Source organism: Ranitomeya imitator, chromosome 6, assembly GCF_032444005.1.
Source record: "Ranitomeya imitator isolate aRanImi1 chromosome 6, aRanImi1.pri, whole genome shotgun sequence".
Taxonomy (NCBI): domain Eukaryota; kingdom Metazoa; phylum Chordata; class Amphibia; order Anura; family Dendrobatidae; genus Ranitomeya; species Ranitomeya imitator.
Window position 1 is genome coordinate 341,242,805 of NC_091287.1, and position 16,297 is coordinate 341,259,101.

Below are 16,297 nucleotides of genomic sequence, written 5' to 3' on the forward strand. Positions count from 1 at the left end.
CTTCACTGTATCTTTTGCCGGCTCCTCTTCCTCTCCTCGTCCCCTTACTATCGGGGTTCCGCAGGGCTCAGTCCTAGGTCCCTTCCTCTTCTCTCTATACACTGCCCCTATTGGACAAACAATCAGCAGATTTGGGTTCCAGTACCATCTCTATGCTGACGACACCCAATTATACACTTCTTCCCCCGACATCACCCCTGCCCTAATTCAAAATACCAAGGATTGTCTGTCTGCTGTCTCTAACATCATGTCCTCCCTCTATCTGAAACTAAATCTCTCCAAAACTGAATTTCTTGTGTTTGTCCCTTCTACTAACCTCACTCTACTCAATATCGAAATTACCCTGGAGGGTTCAACCATAACTCCCAAGCAGCATGCCCGCTGTCTTGGAGTCACATTCGACACCGAACTTTCTTTTACTCCCTATATCCGACAACTCACTCGCTACTGTCACCTGCATCTTAAAAACCTCTCCAGAATCCGACCTTTTCTCACCTTTGAAACTGCTAAGACTCTTACTGTTGCTCTTATTCATTCCCGTCTGGACTACTGCAACTCTCTTCTAATCGGTCTCCCTCTTACCAAACTTTCTCCTCTTCAATCCATCTTGAATGCGGTAGCCAGGGTCATATTTCTGTCCAGCCGCTTCACCGATGCCGCCATCTTGTGCCAGTCATTACACTGGCTACCCATTCACTACAGGGTCCAGTATAAACTCATCTCTCTCACCCACAAATCTCTCCATAGTTCTACACCGCCTTATATCTCCTCTCTCATCTCATCTCTATCGCCCTACACGTGCCCTCCGTTCTACAAATGACCTAAGACTAAGATCCCCCGTAATCCGAACCTCGCACCTCCGTCTCCAAGACTTCTCTTGTGCTGCGCCAGCTCTGTGGAATGCACTTCCCCAGACGATCAGACTGATACCTAGCCCCGACCTATTCAAGCGCACTTTGAAAACCCATCTCTTCAAACAAGCCTACCACATGAACTACTCAGCAAACTAACTTTGCCCTGTTCCCTCCTTCCAAATATTATTCTGAATCTGCACCCTACTGCACCCGAAATTAGGATTATTTAGTCTAGAAAAAAGACGACCGAGAGGCGATCTAATAACCATGTATAAGTATATAAGGGGACAATACAAATATCTCGCTGAGGATCTGTTTATACCAAGGAAGGTGACGGGCACAAGGGGGCATTCTTTGCGTCTGGAGGAGAGAAGGTTTTTCCACCAACATAGAAGAGGATTCTTTACTGTTAGGGCAGTGAGAATCTGGAATTGCTTGCCTGAGGAGGTGGTGATGGTGAACTCAGTCGAGGGGTTCAAGAGAGGCCTGGATGTCTTCCTGGAGCAGAACAATATTGTATCATACAATTATTAGGTTCAGTAGAAGGACGTAGATCTGGGGATTTATTATGATGGAATATAGGCTGAACTGGATGGACAAATGTCTTTTTTCGGCCTTACTAACTATGTTACTATGTTACTATGTTATTCATCTGTCTCCACACCCTCCATGCACACGATAACTGCACTTGATACTTGACTATTGCACTTAAACACACGGGCTGATGACCGGATCATGCAGCTTTATATGAAAATCCCTATTTATTATAATCGCCAGACCTGAAATAACAAGCACTTTTCACCTATTGTGTCTCCCCATCTCCTTGTAGATTGTAAGCTTGCGAGCAGCGACCTCACTCCTAATGTCACTATTTAAATTGTCTTAACTTGTACTGAATTTATTGTCTGTACATGTCCCCGCTTACCGTATATACTCGAGTATAAGCCGACCCGAGTATAAGCCGACCCCCCTAATTTTGCCACAAAAAACTAGGAAAACTTATTGACTCGAGTATAAGCCTAGGGTGGAAATGCAGCATTTACCGGTGAATTTCAAAAATAAAAATAGATCATTATTTCCCCATAGCTGTGCCATATAGTGATAATAAAAAAAAAAAAAAGCCATACTCGCCTTTCTTGCTTGCAGCTCCCGGCGTCCGGTCCCGGCGTCTCTCCGCACTGACTGATCAGGCAGAGGACGCCGCGCACACTATATGCGTCATCGCGCCCTCTGACCTGCACAGTCAGAGCGCAGATAGACGCCGGGAAGATGGAGCGGCGCCCGGTGGCTGGAACAGGGAGAGGTGAATATGACATACTTACCTAGTCCCAGCGATCCTGGCGCTCCCCGCCTGTCCCACGGTCTTCTGTGCTGCAGCCTCTTCCTCTATCAGCGGTCACCGGCACCGCTGATTAGAGAAATGAATAGGCGGCTCCACCCCTATGGGAGGTGGAGCCGCCTATTCATTTCTCTAATGAGCGGTCCCACGTGACCGCTGAAGAGGGGAAGAAGCTGCAGCACAGAAGACCGTGGGAGGGCAGGGAGAGCGCCAGGATCGCTGGGACTAGGTAAGTATACCTCAGCGCCCTCTCCCCCTCACCCGCCGACCCCACCGCTACCGTGACTCGAGTATAAGCCGAGAGGGGCACTTTCAGCCCCAAAATTTGGGCTGAAAATCTCAGCTTATACTCGAGTATATACGGTAATTGTAAAGTGCTGCGGAATATGTTGGTGCTATATAAATAAAAATTGTTATTATTAATTTAAAAACAACTTAACATTTTTGGTACAGAAACCTTTGTTTGCAATTACAGAGCTCAGACGTTTCCTGTAGTTCTTGACCAAGTTTGCACACACTGCAGCAGGGATTTTGGCCCACTCCTCCATACAGATCTTCTCCAGATCTTTCAGGCTTCGTGGTTATCGCTTGGCAACATTGAGTTTCAGCTCCCTACAAAGATTTTCTATTGGGATCAGGTTTGGAGACTGGCTAGGCCACTCCAGGACTATGAAATGCTTCTTACAGAGCCACTCCTTAGTTGCCCTGACTTTCTTTCTGGTCATTGTCATGCTGGAAGACCCATCTATGACCCATCTTCAAGGCTCTTACTGAGAGAAAGAGGTTGTTGGCCAAAACCTCGCAATACATGACCCCATCATCCTCCCTTCAATACAGTGCAGTGGTCCTGTCCCCTTAGCAGAAAAGCACCCCCAAAGTTTTATGTTTCCCCCACCATTAACCATGGTTGGGACCGTGTTCTTGTGGTTGTACTCCTCCTTCTTCCTTCAACTACGGTGAGTGAAGTTGATACCAAATAGCTCTATTTTAGTCTTATCTGACCACATGACCTTCTCCCATGCCTCCTCTGGATCATCCAGATGTCATTGGTGAACTTCAAACGGGTCTGGACATGTGCTGGCGTGAGCAGGGGAACCTTGCATGCACTACAGGATTTTAATCCATGATGGCATAGTGTGTTACTAATAGTAATGTTTGAGACTGTAGTCCCAGCTCTCTTCAGGTGATTGACCAGGTCCCCTGTGTAGTTCTGGGCTGATTTCTGAACTCTCTCAGAAACATTCTTACCCCCACGAGGCAACATCTTGCATGGAGCCCCAGACCAAGGAAGATTGACAGTCATCTTGTGTTTCTTCCATTTTCTAATAATTGAGCCAACAGTTGTTGCCATCTGACCAAGCTGCTTGCCTACTGTCCTGTAGCCCATCCCAGACTTGTGCAGGTCTACAATTTTGTCCCTGTGTCCTTAGACATCTTTTTGGTCTTGGCCATGGTGGAGAGGTTGGAGTGTGATGTGATTTGAATGGGTGGACAGGTGTCTTTTATACAGGTAATGAGTTTAGACAGATCTAGTTAGTACAAATAATGAGTGCAGAGTAGGTTAGTAGGTAATCAAATACTTATTTCATGAAATACAATGCAATTTAATAATTTAAAAATCATACAAGGTGATTTTCTGTTTAATATTTTTAGATTCTGTCTCTCACAGTTGAAGTGTACCTACGATAAAAAATTACAGCCCTCTCCATTCTTTGTAGGTGGGAAAAATTGTCTGTGTAGCCAATGATGCAGATGCTCACAACATACAGTGCTGCATGCTACCAGATCACAGAAAGTTAGCCTTGGGTGCCTTTTAACTCTTTAGAAATCACTTTAACCTGAATGTGTTTTTTTTCCTTAGATTAGAAATGATACTTCTCAAGTTGTTAATGAAAAAGTGCCTCAGATTTACACCAAAGCTGCAGAAATGAGAAAACTGTACCAGAAAATTGACTTGCTTGAGGTATGGACTTAGATGCTTCATGCGAAGTGCTGAGTGAGTATGTTACTTAGGTCGGGGTCACACTTGCGTGTGTAATGCGAGTCTCTCGCATCAATACCTGGCACTGCCGCTGGCACTCGGGACCGGAGTGTGTGGCTACATAGAAATACATGCAGCCGCACACTCCGGTCCCGAGTGCCGGCGGCAGTGCCAGGTATTGATGCGAGTCTCTCACATTATACACGCAAGTGTGACACCGTCCTTAGGCTGTGTGCACGCGTCGCGTTTTTTTCACTATAAAAAACGCATACATATGCATCCCATCAATTAGAATGCATTCCGCAATTTTTGTGCACATGATGCGAAAAAATGCATCGCGGTAAAAAACGAAGCATGTTCATCAATTTTGCGGGTTTTTCTGCGTTTTTCCCGCTATTTAATGCATTGGGGAAAAACGCAAAAAAAACACGTCAAAAAACGCAAAAAAAAAAAATGCATGCGGATTTCTTGCAGAAAATGTCCGATTTTCTTCAGGAATTTTCTGCAAGAAATCCTGACAAGTGCACATACCCACAGATTTTTTTTTCACCCATTTTCTTCAAACTGACCAGAGGGAAGAGAATGTCGTAAAATAAAAAAAAATAAACCTTTATTAACCACTCAGATCTCTAAACCTCAGTCTTCCCCTCTCCTCGTGCTTCCATTCTCTCCATTCAGTCACATGATTGCTGAAGCCATTGAGAGGTGACGATGGATGGAACGTCTTCAGTTCAGGCAACCTCAAATGGTTTCAAAAAGTTACATTCATCTCGCTAATCCCTCTATGTTCCTGTTGCATAGTAATCTCCTGCCGGTCTCTGTAAGGCCTCTTTCACACTTCTGTCTTTTAGCTCCCATGGAAATCCGTCGATTTTTGAAAAAACAGGATCCAGCAAATTTTTCAGCTGGATCCTGATTTTTTTCCCATAGACTTGTATTAGTGACGGATGGCTATCCGTTTCATCCGTCGTGCACTGGATCTGTCGGAAAACTGCTGTCCGTCGGGTGGAGAAAACTATCAGTGGAATGTTTTTTCTGCACGTCGCAAAATTGCTCAGCGACGGATCCTGCGCTGCCCGTCGTTGGCTATGGAAGCCTATGAACGCAGGATCCGTTGCTGACTGTGAAAAGCAGGAATCCAGCGACGGGTTCCGTCTTTTGAAACGGAGCATGCGTGGAAGAATTTCCCGTCAGGGAAATTGTCTCGCGCTCTCTCTCTTTTTACTATTGATGCCTATGCAGCTTCAATAGTAACAAGAAATAATGTTAAAATAAATAAATAAATAAAAAAATCGCAATATTCTCACCTTCCGGTGTCCCGCGCAGCGTTATCGATGCTCGCGATGTTCCTGGCAGCTAGCGCTCCCATGGATGCATTGCAAAATGACCCGATGACGTCGCGGTCTCGCTGGAGGGTAAGAATATTGCAATTTTTTTTATTATTCTTTTTAAACCTGGGTTGTGTTGTGTATACGTTTTCGCAGCGGAAAACCGCTGCGAAGACTCATACACAACAGGTGCACCTAGCCTCGACGGGTCTGTCAGAAAAACGGGCCCAGTGCACCCGTTTTTTTGCAATCTGCACAGGATCCAACATTTTGACGGATCCTGTGCAGATTGTAAAAACGGAAGTGTGAAAGAAGCCTTACTCGTGCTCCTTCAATGATGTGCAGCATGGACATCACTACGTGTCTAAGTCGCATGCCTTTGGATAGTACATAAATACAATTACAATAAAACTGACCAGCACCTCCTAACAGAATGATGCAAGTGTGAACATTTGCAAGCTACTATAACTGCGTTACATGCAGAAAGGAATACAGCAGCACTCTATGTGCCAAGATGCAGGCAAACATTGAATATGTGAAATTTAACCTACATTACTATTATATAGAATATACTTAGAAAATGAAGGTAATTAGCACATAAATTGTCCAATTTAAGTGTGCACACCAGTCACGGGAATGCGCCTGCTCTCTGATAAGACCCTTAGGTATTTGGTCAGTATTTTGTATCCGTATTTGTAAGCCAAGACCAGGAGTGGGTGATAAATACAGAAATGGTGACGTGTTTCTGTTATACTTTCCTCTGATTGTTCCCCCCCTGGTTTTGGCTTACAAATACTGATGTAAAATACCAACCACATACTCAACGTGTGAACTTGGCCTTACTGTTTCCATCAGCTATGCCTCTACTACGCAAGAAGCCTACAAATGTAATGGGTAGGTATGATCCAATGCTATATAGAGTACACACACCTTTTATGCTAGTGTCACACAACAGTTTATTTTTCCTCTCATCTGAAAGAATCGAGTCGATTATGCTAATCACACTCTGATAAAACTCTGATCACAATTTGATCCGAGTGTGATTCGACTTTCTCATATGAGGCGAAATGGAAAAAAAAAATCTCCATTCTGTCAGTCTTTGAAAATTACACTGCAATCAGATGTCATCCAAGTGAAGTCGCTTTTTTTTTTTTTTTTTTTTTTTTCTTTTCCTCCCACTGAATCACTGACTTACAGTGATATAAATTGATTATCCAAATATCGGATGCTGCAATTTTTTTTTCTTTTTTTACCTCTGACAGACTCTTTTCCAGGAAAAACTTGGACATGTGCACAGCCATATTCAATTACATTGGTTCGAGTTCAATCCGATGTTTTGTCTGGTTGCACTCTGACCGAAAATCTGATCTTCTGCACGAGCCCTTAGGAGTTGCTGCTCAGTTTTTTGTTTTTTAGTATAAATATGGAGGTGGTGACTTCCTCCTTAATCGGCTGAACACTCCTCCCATCAGTCTAAGGGCTCGCTCGCACTAGCGAATAAATTGGACAAGTGCAATCAGTGCTATGCAGTCGGTAAGCCAAACCGCCGTCTCCTCAATTTCCCTGACTCCTCCTCCACAGCACTGCCTCCCTACTGAGCATGCTCATAAAGTGCAGCACAGATTCATCTCAACTAAAAGCCGAGATCATTAGATCAGGAGCAGAGCAGACATTTATAGGACATTTCATAACTTTCCCAAATTCTTATGAAAATTACAGCACATCCTGCATTGTACTACTGTACCCAATGTATTATTTATTTTAGGAGTCAGTCGGTCCATTTTATACCGACTCCACCAAAATGGACTCAGGCGCTGACTCCACAGCCCTAAGTGCAATCTGATATATAAAATCGGCTTGCACTCGCACCAGTGTTACTCTATGGGGCAGTGCACATCTGCAATTATTTTCTCATGCTGATCCGGTGGAGACCATGACTGTTGTGGAGGTCCAAACCAATGGGCCAAACTTAATTCTGAATATTATTATTCTGGTAATACATGTTACGGTGGGGCTTATCAAATTAATCTAATTTTACTGCTTTTTATGAACTTGAAAAAAGTAGTAGTAATATTGCTCCTGTTATTCAACCTAGAATTTAGATAAGCATAGATATACTTTGCTTGGATTGATAAGAATAGTTAAGGGGCTGAATATAGACCGCAAGATGCAGTTTGCCCAGGTTGGAGCTAGATCATTTACAGTTGTGGCCAAAAGTATTGACACCCCTGCAATTCTGTCAGATAATACTCAGTTTCTTCCTGAAAATGATTGCAAACACAAATTCTTTGGTATTATTATCTTCATTTAATTTGTCTTAAATGAAAAAACACAAAAGAGAATGAAGCAAAAAGCAAAACATTGATCATTTCACACAAAACTCCAAAAATGGGCCAGACAACAGTATTGGCACCCTCCGCCTAATACTTGGTTGCACAACCTTTAGCCAAAATAACTGCGACCAACCGCTTCCGGTAACCATCAATGAGTTTCTTACAATGCTCTGCTGGAATTTTAGACCATTCTTCTTTGGCAAACTGCTCCAGGTCCCTGATATTTGAAGGGTGCCTTCTCCAAACTGCCATTTTTAGATCTCTCCACAGGTGTTCTATGGGATTCAGGTCTGGACTCATTGCTGGCCACCTTAGAAGTCTCCAGTGCTTTCTCTCAAACCATTTTCTAGTGCTTTTTGAAGTGTGTTTTGGGTCATTGTCCTGCTGGAAGACCCATGACCTCTGAGGGAGACTCGGCTTTCTCACACTAGGCCCTACATTATTCTGCAAAATTTGTTGGTAGTCATTAGACTTCATAATGCCATGCACACGGTCAAGCAGTCCAGTGCCAGAGGCAGCAAAGCAACCTCAAAACATCAGGGAACCTCCGCCATGTTTGACTGTAGGGACCGTGTTCTTTTCTTTGAATGCCTCTTTTTTTTTTTTTTTTTTTTCTCCTGTAAACCCTGTTAATGCCTTTGCCCAAAAAGCTCCACTTTTGTTTCATCTGACCAGAGAACATTCTTCCAAAACGTTTTAGGCTTTTTCAGGTAAGTTTTGGCAAGCTCCAGCCTGGCTTTTTTTATGTCTCGGGGTAAGGCTATGTGCACACGTTGAGGTTTTTTCACGTGTTTTTTTTTTTTGCGTTTTTTTTCAAGCTTAAAAACTCATACATTATGCATTCTATCATTTAGAATGCATTCTGCATGTTTTGTGCACATGGATGCGTTTTTTTCCGCGAAAAAAACGCATTTCGGTAAAAAAAATGAGCATGTTCATTATTTTTGCGGATTTTCTGCGTTTTTCCCGCAATTCTATGCATTTGGGAAAAAACGCGTTAAAAACGCATGCGGATTTCTGGCAGAAATGTCAGTTTTTTTGTCATAAAAATTTCTGCAAGAAATCCTGACGTGTGCACATACCCTAAGAAGTGGGGTCTTCCTGGGTCTCCTACCATACAGTCCCTTTTCATTCAGATGCCGACGGATAGTACAGGTTGACACTGTTGACCCTCGGACTGCAGGGTAGCTTGAACTTGTTTGGATGTTAATTGAGGTTCTTTATCCAACATCCGCACAATCTTGCGTTGAAATCTCTTGTCAATTTTTCTTTTCCGTCCACATCTAGGGAGGTTAGCCACAGTGCCATGGGCTTTACACTTCTTGATGACACTGCACACTGTAGACACAGGAACATTCAGGTCTTTGGAGATGGACTTGTAGCCTTGAGATTGCTCATGCTTCCTCACAATTTGGTTTCTGAAGTCCTCAGACAGTTCTTTGGTCTTCTTTCTTTTCTCCATGCTCAATGTGGTACACACAAGGACACAGGACAGCGGTTGAGTAAACTTTAATCCATGTCAACTGGCTGCAAGTGTGATATAGTTATTGCCAACACCTGTTTGGTGCCACAGGTAAGTTACAGGTGCTGTTAATTACACTAATTAGAGAAGCATCACATGATTTTTCGAACAGTGCCAATAATTTTGTCCACCCCTTTTTTATGTTTGGTGTGGAATTATATCCAATTTGGCTTTAGGACAATTCCTTTTGTGTTTTTTCATTTAAGACAAATTAAATGAAGATAATGATAACGAAGAATTTGTGATTGCAATCATTTTCAGGAAGGAACTGAGTATTATCTGACAGAATTGCAGGGGTGTCAATACTTTTGGCCACAACTGTAAAGTGCCCCCATCTTAGGCTGTGTGCACACATTGCGGATTTTTCACGTTTTTTTCGCTATAAAAACGCATAAAAAGCGCATACATTATGCATCCCATCATTTAGAATGCATTCCGCAACTTTTGTGCACATGATGCGTTTTTTTCCGCGAAAAAGCGCATTGCGGTTAACGTTTTTCCTGCTATTTAATGCATTGGGAAGCTTCAGGAAAAAAAAACGCATCAAGAACGCGAAAAAAACCGCATACTGATTTCTTGCAGAAAATGTCCGGTTTTGCTCAGGAAATTTCTGCAAGAAATCCTGAACCTGTGCACATAGGCTTATGGTAACAGATAAATCTGTCTGCTGTAAACCAGCAGTTTGCTTTAGTTTTGACCTCTTCCTGTCAGAGACCCTGAATGCAGTGATGTTACTTACTGGGCTCTGTTTTGTTGTTTCAATACAATCAGTGTTTTATCACCCTAAGCTTATCACTTAAAGGCAAGCAGCCTCATGCCTTGGAGTCCAACCAGGCCCCCAGGACTGCTTCTCTGCTCTCTCACTATACAATGTATAGAGAAAGCAGTGGTGTGTTCAGGATTATACATAGCTCAACAACTGAGCTCTGCTATTTCTGCAGCAGAGAAAACTGTGACTATCATAACCTCCATCCGGTAAGCGAAGTGAAGCATCCCTGCAATCACGCTTTCTGACTCTACCTAATGCTGCTCAGGTTACAGCCTGTTGAGGGCAGAGCAAAGTACTGCAGTGTGCAAGCGCAGGGCCTCTCTGACCTTTCCGGCGCCTGCGCACTGCAGTACTTTGTTCTGCCCTCAACAGGGCAGACAAAGTACGCCTGCGCCGTAGCCGTGGCTGAAGATCAGAAGAGGACGTCTTGGAATGAAGATGGGAGGCGCCGCAGCAGACCAGAGACACCCATCTGACCTGACCAGCAGCGGGACCGCCCCTGGGTGAGTATAATCTAACCTCTTGTTCTCCTCTTTCAGGTTACATCGGGGGCTTATCTACAGCATTACAGAATGCTGTAGATAAGCCCCTGATGCCGGTGGGCTTACCTCACCCGCGATTTTCGGGGTGACAGGTTCCCTTTAAAGGTAGATATCATTTTATTTAGCTGGTGACCTACATGCCTAAATAGACGATTTAGGAGTGTTGATTCTACTGACAAGGTTCCCTTTAACCCCTTTCTGACATATGACGTACAGTTACATCATATGCCAGGTCTCTGACGTGGAACGTAACTTGGAAGCCCCTATATTTCCGTTAACAGATGACAGACCTGAGTGGGGACTTGCTTTTTTTGTGGATTGAGTTGACGCTTTTATTGGGAACATTTTACATAATTATCACATTTATCTGGTGCTCTACGATGAGCACTTACTTTGGGATTTCCATCTAAATCTCTGAGTGACGTGACAGGGGATCCGTTCACTATAGTGAGGCCGCAGAGTTACTCTGGACTCCGCCTGGCCTCTGTTCAGTGATATCCTTCATTTCAGAGGTGCACACAACTGTGACCCTCTGCACTTTTATGCACGCTTAACCTCATCATGCTGCACCCAATTTCTGTTTTTGCGTTTCCGATTTTTCTCCACTTCTTCCCAGAGCCATAACTCTTATTTTTCTGTCCGCATATGAGGGCTTGTGTTTTGCTGGACAAGTTGTACTTTTCAATGAAATCATTAATTTTACCTCATAGTGTACTGGAAAATGGGGGGAAAAAATCCAAATGCGAAATGTGAAAATCCAATGTGAAATTGTGAAGAAAAAAAAGCAACACACAATTGACTTTTTTTTTTTTGGGGGGGGGGGGAGAGGGGAATTGTTTTTACTGTGTACATTTTGTGGTAAAAATTACTTCACAGTATGATTCTGCTCATCAGTATAATAACGGCAATTCCAAACTTGTCCAGTTTTTGTTTTATTATTATTTTAGTGGTGGGAAAAAAAAAATCAGATGTTTGCGAAAACAAATCATGGGGGGAAGGGGATTTGTGTCACCATTTTCCGAGACCCTTAACATTTTTATTTTTCATCCAGCGGAGCTGTGTAGCTTGCTTATTGCGGGATGAGACAAAGTGTTTTTTTTTTTTTTTTTTGGTTTTTTTTTGTGTTTTTTTTTTTTTTTTTGGTTTTTTTTAGTACCATTTTGTGATAGATGTGACTTTTTAATTGCTTGTTACAGCCGTTTTTGTGGAATTGCTGCGACCATAAAAACAATCTTGGTGTTCTTGATTTTTTTCCGTTTCCAGTGTTTACTTTGATCAGGTTAATTGTTTTATATTTTGATAGATCGAACTTTTCTGGAACCGGCAATACCACATGTGCATTTTTTGTTATATCTTTATTTTCAATGGGGGAAAAGGGGGCTGATTTAACGTTTTAGGTATTATTTTTTTTGTGTTTTTACTGTTTTTGTTAGCGCTTAGAATGATCGCATTTTCAAGTCCAATATCTCTTGTTACATGCAGCGATGCAACAACATCGCTGCATATAGCAGAAATCACAATCTCTTTCTAAGCCTGGCCACAGGCAGGGTTTCAAAGGACCTTTGTAATGACTAGCATGGGGGTCATCAGCTGACCCTCGGCTGTCATGTCATGACAACCCATCGGCGAGCAGCAAACACATCACGGGCGCTCCAATGGATTGAGATAATGATGTGCACGCAGGTTAGGCTGGGTTCATACTGCATTATGGCAGTCCGTTAGAAGGACTGCGTTATAATGGGCATGCACTAGCGATGTGCTGTCATTCTGTCACGGACCCTGGGACGCCGGCTGCAGCGTTTCCGGGTTCGTCACTGCTAGCGCAGATAGAGCATCTGCTAGCTCTATCTGCGCTAGCGCGATCACATTTCGGCACTTGCGTTAACGCAGTCCGTTTTAACGCATGCGTTGAACGGGCTGCTTTAACGCAGTATGAACACCGCCTAAAGGGCAGATTCTGGCTGTAACACACAGCCATCACCTGCCTAATGCAGCGAGCCTGCTCCAGATACCTGTTTCCGACATGCACCGTACATTTGCGGCAGATGACGTGAAGTGGTTAAAAAGGCAGACACTACTGGATCACAAGACAGTCAAAATCTGCTTCATTATAGGGAATCTTCGGCCAGGGGTTCCATCTGAATCAAGAGAGTTAGGGCTTATTACCACTTGCGATGCAATCAGACGCATGCAATCCAATAAAACATTGGATTGCACTCACCCCAATGTTTCAGCTCACATCTACGATTTTGTCATGCCGATTTGGCATGCAAAAACAATTGCAGCATGCTGTGATTTCACTTGAGAATCGGATCACACAAACCCATATAAGTCTATGGGTGCGTGCGAAACATCGCACTGCAGTCCGATATCACCCAAGTGCAGTGTGATTCCTACCGACGCCAGCAGCAGAGGAGATGGAGAAATTATTTTCTCCGTCTCCTCCGCAGCTGTGCTGCGATCTTATGCGAGAGGCTCAAAGCACTGACACTTGGCTCCCGATCGCAGCAGAGCAGGAGCCAAGGGTAACTAGTAGTGATGAGCGACTACTTGTTGCTGGGGTTTTCCTGAGCATGCTCGGGTGACCTCCAAGTATTTGTTAGTGTTCGGAGATTTCATTTTCGTCACCTCAGCTGAATGATTTACAACTAATAGCCAACCTAAGTACATGTGCGGGTTGCCTGGTTGCTAGGGAATCCCCACATGTATTGAAGCTGGCTAATAGCTGTAAATCATTCAGCTGAGGTGACGAAAACTAAATCTCCGAGCTCTAACAAATACTCGAAGATCACCCGAGTGTGCTCCGGAAAACCCGAGCAACGAGTATACTCGCTCATCACTAGAAACTAGCATATCGCATCCGATTCTCTCACATGAGAATCATCAGATGCCATATGTTAATGGGACCCCGGCCTTTCATGGAAACCCATGTGTAAGCGCTCAGCTCAGAGCGCAGAATAAATATGCGCCGAGGCTTACTGTGATCTTTGGGAAGCAGAATGAACAAATCAATGGCAGGTGAAGATTTGGTTTCTTTCATTTTTTACGCTGTTCCTCATGTGGCATAAGTAATTACCATAGATTACTTTATTCTTTGGGTCTGTGCGATTGCAGCGATACCAAATTTATATTGTTTTTTTATGTTTGGCTGCTGTTGCACACAAAAAAAAAAAATGCCTTTTACTGTGCGTCGCCATATTCTGAAAGCTATCATTTTTCTGTATGTCTGCCGACAGTCATGTGAGGACTTGTTTTTGCTTTCTATTCTAATTTTTTGTGAGGCATATTGAACAAAAACCGTCAATTCAGGAATTGTGGGGGGGGGGGGTTTTCCCTGTATTTTGAAGGTTTTATTTTGTAAAAGCAATTTTATAGAAAAAAGAATTTGTTTTGCATCGCTTTATTCTGAGAGCTATAGCTTTTTTTTTTTTTCTCTGCTGATGGAGCTGAATGGCGGCTTATTTTTTTTTTCTATTTGTCTTTTTAATCATGTTTTATTCCACTTTTGTTCGACAATATAATGAAAAACCATAGTTTTTTTTTTTTTGCCTTTTTTTATATATATTTTTTACAGTATTGACTGAAAGGGATAACTAGATTGACACTTTTTTTTTTTTTTTTAATAGGTCGTCATTCCGAACACGGCGATACCAAATGTGTACGTTTTTGTTTTGTTTTTACATAAATTTATTGGTATGATATTATTTATTTATTTTTTTATATATTTATATAGAGATTTACAAAAAAAATGTACTTAATCCCTCTATGGGACTTTGACTTTCATTACCCTAATTTCTGGTATAATGCATTGCTACGCACTAGCATTTCAATGCTTTATACCAATCAGTATTACATTGACAAAAGCCTTTAAAAGACTTCACGTTGGAATGGCAATGATTGGGACCTTGCAATGACTTCGTGGGTGGCATCGATTGGAAGTAAGAGGTAGCCCCTCCCTCTCCTAGCTTCCCAAATGCTGTGATCGATACCAATCGCAGCATTGAGAAGGTTAAACAGCCAGAGTTGGTGTGGGCACAGCTCCTGGCTGTCTGAACTGTGTCTTTGCTATTATGTAAGCTGAGCTTGTGGTGGTGATTGCGCAGGCACAGCTCCTGTTCCCCACAAGATCACTATGATGTACCTATACGTCAAAGGTTGTGGACCCTTATGCGACCGGGATGTGTGGGTATGTCAAAGGTTGTGATGGCGTTAAAAATATGGAGAGACAAAAAGCATAAATCCAAATCATCCACTTTCTCCCACATTAAAAATAAAAAAAATACACACATTTGATATCGTTGCGTTCGTAAAATCCGTTCTCCTATCTATCAAGCTATAAATGAACCCAATTCGTAAACGATGTAACAAGAAAATAATCGAAACAGAATTACGTTTTTTACTAGGCCAATGGAACATTGCAATAATGGGCGATCGCGATCAAAACCTTGTGTCTACCTCTAAGTAGTATCAATAAAAATGGCAGCACCGTGTACAAAACAATTACCCTTACACAGCCCCATTGACAAAGAAATTTAAAATGCTATGGTTCCAGGCAAATGGTAACGCAAGGAATATTTTTCTCTTCACCACTTAAATGAAAAATAAAATGCTTGTTTGGTATCTGCGTAATCGTATGGACAACGACAGCCAGAAATCATCGCCAAACGATACATCTAGGTGCTATTAAATTGCCAATTGTCCATGTATATTTTGTAGGTCATCAGACTCAACTCTTTTTTTATATTGCATTTCTTTTATTAAGGCTTTGTACTGGCCGACAGCAATGACAAAATTATATAAAAAAATAGAAAATATAATAGTAATAATTTTGCGCAGAAAGATTCAATCTCAGCCTCCATGTGGTTATGCTCCATATATCGACAGATTATGTTGTAACTCTTGATAGATGTGAGGATATATCTAGAAGAAAATAAAATCACATTTAAAATTAAAATTGGAATAAAGTTATCATAACCCTATCCAAATATACAACTAGAAGTCCATATACATCTAACCCCCTAGGCATACTAAAAACGGGGCTAATACATATTTGGTTGGATTTTAAATTCCACATTGAGTCCTTTCGGTTTTAACGTATTTAATTCATAGATCCATTTTAGTTCTTGTTTTTTTTAGAAGGGAGACTCTGTCCCCTCCTCTTCTCTGAATGGGGATTTTGTCTATTATTCGGAATTTTAAGTCCTTTTCTTTATGTCCTAATTCCGTGAAGTGTTTAGAGACCGGCAGGTCAAGTCGTTTTTTTCTAATTGAATGTCGGTGATTATTGATACGCACTTTTAGCTCGCACGTCGTGTCCCCTACGTACCACAATTTACATGGACATTCTAGCAAATAAACTACATGATCGGAGTTACATGTTAAAAATTGCTTGAGTGTATATATTTTATTTGAATCTGGGTGTTTGAATACAGAACCTTTCAACATGTGGGCACAATTCACACATGACAAACATGGGAAGCAACCTTTCTTACTTGTCCCAGTGATTGGTCCTTTAAAAAATAGTTGTCAGACAACAATGTCAGACTTGACCACATGGTCTTTAATACTTTTACCTCTGCGATATGAAAACAATGGGGGCTCCCTAAATTCTTTTATACTTGGTAGACAA

The 16,297-nt window shown here is 42.3% G+C and overlaps 1 protein-coding gene across 2 annotated transcripts in view; it reads left to right on the forward strand.

Moving 5' to 3' along the window:
• The window catches only part of LOC138642631 (biogenesis of lysosome-related organelles complex 1 subunit 4-like), a 49,425-nt gene that overhangs the window by 16,775 nt on the left and 16,353 nt on the right, over positions 1–16,297 (forward strand). For both annotated transcript variants that reach the window (XM_069730903.1, XM_069730902.1), the window contains one exon: positions 4,055–4,156. In XM_069730903.1, the coding sequence (XP_069587004.1) occupies positions 4,055–4,156 (102 nt within the window). The remainder of the gene's footprint in view (positions 1–4,054; positions 4,157–16,297) is intronic.